Source organism: Suricata suricatta, chromosome 13 (assembly GCF_006229205.1).
Source record: "Suricata suricatta isolate VVHF042 chromosome 13, meerkat_22Aug2017_6uvM2_HiC, whole genome shotgun sequence".
Taxonomy (NCBI): Eukaryota; Metazoa; Chordata; class Mammalia; order Carnivora; family Herpestidae; genus Suricata; species Suricata suricatta.
Window position 1 is genome coordinate 11,433,724 of NC_043712.1, and position 6,000 is coordinate 11,439,723.

The 6,000-nt window shown below is 34.3% G+C and overlaps 1 protein-coding gene across 6 annotated transcripts in view; it reads right to left on the reverse strand.

The window, feature by feature from the left end:
• The window catches only part of RABGAP1 (RAB GTPase activating protein 1), a 164,097-nt gene that overhangs the window by 147,609 nt on the left and 10,488 nt on the right, over nucleotides 1-6,000 (reverse strand). For 3 of the 6 annotated variants that reach the window (XR_003901839.1, XM_029920012.1, XM_029920018.1), the window contains exon 2: nucleotides 652-851. The exons of 1 other annotated variant lie outside the window; for it this stretch is intronic. Coding sequence is in view for 2 of the 5 variants with exons in the window: in XM_029920012.1 (XP_029775872.1) it covers nucleotides 652-801 (150 nt within the window). In the remaining 3 variants the exon portion in view is untranslated. Of the gene's footprint in view, nucleotides 1-651; nucleotides 852-6,000 lie in introns of those variants that run through there. 2 more of the 6 variants (XM_029920015.1, XM_029920014.1) reach the window with 2 other exon arrangements.

Below are 6,000 nucleotides of genomic sequence, written 5' to 3' on the forward strand. Positions count from 1 at the left end.
CACTGTATTCCCAGTATTTAGTACTTGGCACACAGTCAATACTCAATAAATAGTTTTTGAATGGATAAACATAAGCAAGAACAATAATATTTATAAAGCTATTTACATTTTTAATGACATTAGCCAATAATGTTTTTATTTATATCCATAAAGAGAATGATTAACAGAGGATGTGAAGAGAAGTAATCATTTTCTATTTGGCTTAGAAAATATAAACAAACCACAGTGGCCAAGAATCAAGGTATTTAATATTCAGTTTCAATAACCCTCAAATTCATTTTTTTTTATAAATAGCATTGCTGATCTGCCCTTGTCTTTACACTACGTATATCAGTCCCAAAAGAAATAATTAGAAATACTCTTATTTAATGGGAGAGTAAAAACAATACTTAAAATAAATGTTTATACTATGTCCACTATTTTTGAGAGTTGGGGTATTAGAAGATTTAGAAGCTAACCAAATTGAAAATCCTTAATCAAATATAAATTTGTCAGTATCACTAACCATAAATAAAAATCTTTAGCATTAAGAAAGTTAGGATATTATTTCCATTTTTTCAATTTCACTCCATATACCTTCCTATTATAGGCCAAGTTTTGCAGTGAGCTTAGCGAGGCTAAGCAAAAGAATCTTAGGTTATGGAGTTTTACCTTGAGTCCTGTTTTCTCGTCATCACTTCCATTGTTTGTAGATGGTGTCTCATCTCCTTGCCTGGAAACCAAGACAAAATCTTCACTATTAAGAGTAGATACTGAGTCTGAGGAGACACTGATTTTTCCAACAGAAGCCTTGTCATCCATGACTCAAGAATGAAGCTCAACTCATGAATGATTAAATAATTTAAAAATGCCTGAAAAACAAAAACCATAAAGATACTCATATAGAACGTCTGCCAGATACTCAATTATTGTCTAATTCTTACAAAATACATATGGAAAACTTAAAAAAATATTTCTAAAATATTTTCCCAAGACTTTCACTACCTATAATTTAGGCTTTTTATTCTAGATAATAAAGGAATTTGATGCTATTCAGGGCCAAGATATGTCTGATTTAAATAAATAAAACCTATTCCCTTGAGAATAACTGCCTACCTACAGTGATTTCTTTGGCATTTGTTACAACTCTAGGACTCTGAAAATTATGAAGTACTAAACTTCTGTTTTCTACTCTTTAATATGTAAAGTTGTACACATAAATAAAATTGAAAGCACATAAGACAATAACTAAGGTTTTTCTAATATTGATACTTAATTTCAAATATTAACAGGACATTTTTAAGCAATAAAATTTCATATTCACACTCAAGAGAAATAAATTCAAGGCAGAACAAGCAGAAATTAATTCTGAAGCTGGGAAATACCTTACATAACAAGTAATCACAAATCCATTAAAAACTCAATCTTCCCATCCCATGGTTTCTTAAGAGTTCAACTCAACACAAACATTACCAGTAAGTTTCAAGCCAAAAATTCCCAGGAAGAAGTATAAAAATATGTCACTTATGAAAAGCCACTCAATTATTTATTGACTCCTGGAATAAAACTTAAACTCATCTACCATTTAAAAACCTGGTTCCGCATACTTTATGGCAATGTTCCCATTTGGTTGCCAAAACAGCAACAGAACAAACAATACAACATACTCAGAGGGCTTTAACCAATAAATAAAAGTAGCTCCAGCTCTATGCACATCTTATACCTCAGAGAGGTAAACGTTCTGAGAGTTTGTTTAATCTCTCCAATTAAGAAGTCCTGATTTATGCTTTGGGTTTTCAATTGAACATATATTTATTGCGCATATACCATGTGCCAAGCACTATTTTCCCCTCAACAGCTCACATCTAAATAAACACCTGGCGGCAGGAATTACACAATCCCTGAATATTACACTTCAAAAGAAACTCAGAAATAATACTGTTAAGCAGGTGAGAAAACAGCAACCTCAAGAGAAGGTCATTTAACTAGGCATAACTAAGGCTTTTGAACCCTTGAGTATTTTTTGCTGCTTTCTACTTATATTAATTCCCTTGTTTAAATGGCTATAACAGCTTTACATTTCAAAGGACTAAATTTAAATGTATAGTGTGGCATTCAAGAACAGTTCAAAATGTACTTTTTAAAAAGCTTTTAATGTAGTTTTGCTTCATCCATTCAATGAATACTTATTAAATGTCTAGTGTATAAAAAACAATACATGATAACAAGAGAAATTAGATTCTTGTCCCAAAGGAGTGTGTAGCGTAGCAGAGAAAAAAAAGGCACATTGAACAGGTTAATAGGTACTAATTTAGGGTGAAGAAAACTCTGGGAACATGTTGAGAGAAGGACTTAGACTAGTTGCAGGTGAAACTAGTAGGATATTGTATGTCAATTACACTTCAATAAAAAAACGTAGATTAGAAGAGGTAATGTCCTTGCTAACGATGTATAAATACTCCCATGTATTTGCCCTCACTGGATCCTCTTCCTAAAGTGGCTTCTTTGCTTCTGTACTCAATCAACTCCAACTCATCATTCATGATCTAACTCCTCTTTTCTGAGTAGCCTGCCCATCCTCATCCCAGAACCAAATAAATTGTCTGCCTTATTTCTGCTCCTATAGCATATTTATAGCATTATGACGTATTACAATTTGATGGTGCCTCTTAATTTAATCTTCATATTCTTTCTTACACAGATAAGGATATTGAGACCTAGAGAGATGGTGTAACTTGTTCAAGGTAATGGCTGTAATGTAACTGGTTAGAGACAAAGCCACAAATTGAACCCAGTTATCTACGATTCCAGAAGCTATGTTTTTTCTGTCATATTATGATGCTTTTCCAATGACACAAATTTGGGCTTCGTCCCAACCAAAACAGTCAGGATTGGGTAAAGGAATCTTTATCTTTTATAGAACCAGTACTTTAGGCAAGGTTTTCATGCTTAATTAGTCCCTTTCCATTTTTTAAATTGTGACTAAAAGGATAGCAGAGGGCCTGGGAAATTTCTCTAAAACTATGATCTGAGACATTGACAACTCTATAATAATCTAGACTCAAAAAATAATATACTTGGATATTTACACTATGGAACTGAGAAGAATTGGCAAACTCAAAGTTCAACCTATTTATTTCCTTTGAGGAGATGATAGGAAAATATACTTTATAAAATACTATTTGCTTTGGCACCTGTAAAAAACTGAATCACTCAGTGGGAATGAGGTTTATCAAAACATGAAGTAGTACAGGAAAATTACAGTAAGATTCCCCTTCTCTGGCCTCCACAATAAAGAGGTATCCCAGAACTTGGTGTACTCCTGCAAAAACCACAGAGTATTCACAACCTCTGTCTTACAACCACAAGAAGTAATTGTTTTTGTTTTTAATCCTTCATATCATTTACCGCAAGACTCCTACTGTATGTAATTCTTCATCCTTTAGATTCTGAGTTTAAACTAATGGACAAAACAAACAAGCTTCTTCCCCAAAACACGGTGCACTACCATCTCTCTTCCTACCTTTTCTCATACTATCTATCACAATTTGACACATTTTACTTTTTTTTTTTAATGTTTATTTATTTTTGAGAGAGACACACACAAAGTGTGAGTGGGGAAGGGTCAGAGAGAGAGGGAGGCACAGAATCAGAAGCAGGCTCCAGTCTCCAAGCTGTCAGCACACAGCCTGACGCGGGGTTCAAACCCACAAACTGTGAGATCATGACCTGAGCAGAAATCGGCTGCTTAACCAACTGAGCCACCCTCGTGCCCCAAAACACTTTACATTTTAATCATTTGTTTTTAAATATCATGTAAGCTAGAACCTAAGTTCCATCAGGGCAGAGATTATAGCACCTGGAACAATGACTGGCACACAGTAGATGCTCAAATATTTGTTAAAAAAATTAAAATAAATGGCAAATAAAGATGGAAAAGAGCTAGAGCTTCCGAATGAAAAGGTAAGATCATCTTTTATCGTTTGACAATAAGAAATCATATTTATGATGGTAAAGCACACAATTAAGAGTTAGGAAAAACCCAAGTTAGAATACTGGTTGTACTACTTAATGACAATGTGAGTGTCATCATAATGAGCCTCAGTTTTCATAAGTGAAATGAGGTACTATCTACTACTATAAAACTACTAGAAAACAGACCTACTATAAAAATTACTAAGGAACAGATGTACGTCTCATTTAACAATACATATAGATTATATGCACCCAAGAGTTATAGCTTTTCAAGCTAACTTCTAATTTTAAGAGAATTAATAACTAATTTAGATAACTCAGTTTAGGAGATACAATATTAGGACAAAATATATAACTTTCCAATTTTCCACTTTGTAATTTGTTTAATATGTAAATAAATGTGAAGGAATACTCTAAATAAAACTGTTTCATCTTTGTATTTTAAAGATTACTAAAACATATACACTCTTTACCTCATTTTATCATCCTAACAATTTCATAACATAGAGTAAGGATTCTTATCCCATTTTAAATAAGATGATAGACATGCACACTCTGGTACTGGCAGGCACCAACTGTTCCTTCTTTAATACAAGTGATACCCAAGACCCTAGCATGTCTAGTTACCAACAGGACAGGTTGGTAATTCAAGTTCAGGGATGTTTCCTTCTCTATCCCCTTTTATAAGTCAATAAGTCATATAAAATGATAGGTAATTTTGTTTAATTATGCAGCCTCCTGCATCACACCCAAAGGTTCAAATATGTTGTATCATTCATAATTCCTTTCATTACTTTTATTCTTACTGACATATGAAAGATCCCTAGAGATTTTCTAATTGAAAATTAGTTCCATGTGGCACCTGGCTGGCTCAGTCAGTAGAGTATGAGACTCTTGATCCCAGGGTCACAAGCTTCAGCCCCATGTTGGGCATAGAGATTACTTAATATAAAAAAAAGAAAGAAAGAAAGATTAGTCTCATGATATCAAAACTCTTTCCAAACTTTCTGCCTAAATTCACTGTTCCGTACCCTAAGTGACAGGGTCCTATGCTTAACTATGGACTTCTGCAAAGATCATGGCAAAGAATGTACCTTGGTCTTGCCAAAAGAAGATTCCTTTTCATTCTCAATCTCCTTTTAAACACTAGAGACCCAGTAAATGCAGAATAAAATAAAAAAGAACTGCCCATGATAAATGCTTTTGACAGTCCTTCAAAAGCAGCGGGCTCCTGGATAATCAGTGTTTACTTTTTAAAAAGTTGAAGTATTTTTTTGGATGAAGTACTACCAGATATTCATATTGTTTTTTAATTACTAACATTCAGAGGAATAACATAAACAGTGAACTTGCAATGGCATGAATTTGCTAATGTGCAATTAGTAGAGGCAAAAATCACCTCCCACTAAGTGACCTACCTAACTTGATAAAAGAGGTGTGAGTGTTACTTATAATTGAACTTGACATGCTTGAGACAAAACATGCTAGTTCCCAGCCACAACTCCTGGGCTCTAATTCTATATTTCCTTGGTTTTCTTGAAACTCTTTCTTCCTGAAGGAGTATTAGCTGCCTCCACTTCTACCACTTCAATAGGACACCCCATAGAGCAGTCCCAATGAAAAATCTGGCTCCCCTACCTCTCAGCAACTTTCACTGAACCTCTTAAAAACTCAGATGTGTTAAAACCTCATCTGGAGCAGCTGAAAACAGTGTAGTTTTTGAGGTTCCTCAAAAAACTATTCATAGAACTCCCTTATGACCCAGCAATAGCATTGCTAGGGATTTACCCAAGGGATACAGAAGTGTTGATGCATAGGAGCACATGTACCCCAATATTCATAGCAGCAATGTCAACAACAGCCAAAACATGGAAAAAGCCTAAATGTCCATCACCTGATGAGTGGATCAAGAAGATGTGGTATATATACACAATGGAGTACTACATGGCAATGAGAAAGAATGAAATATGGCCATTTGTAGGAAAGTGGATGGACCTTGAGGGTGTCATGCTAAGCAAAATAAGTCAGGCAGAGAAGGACAGAAAC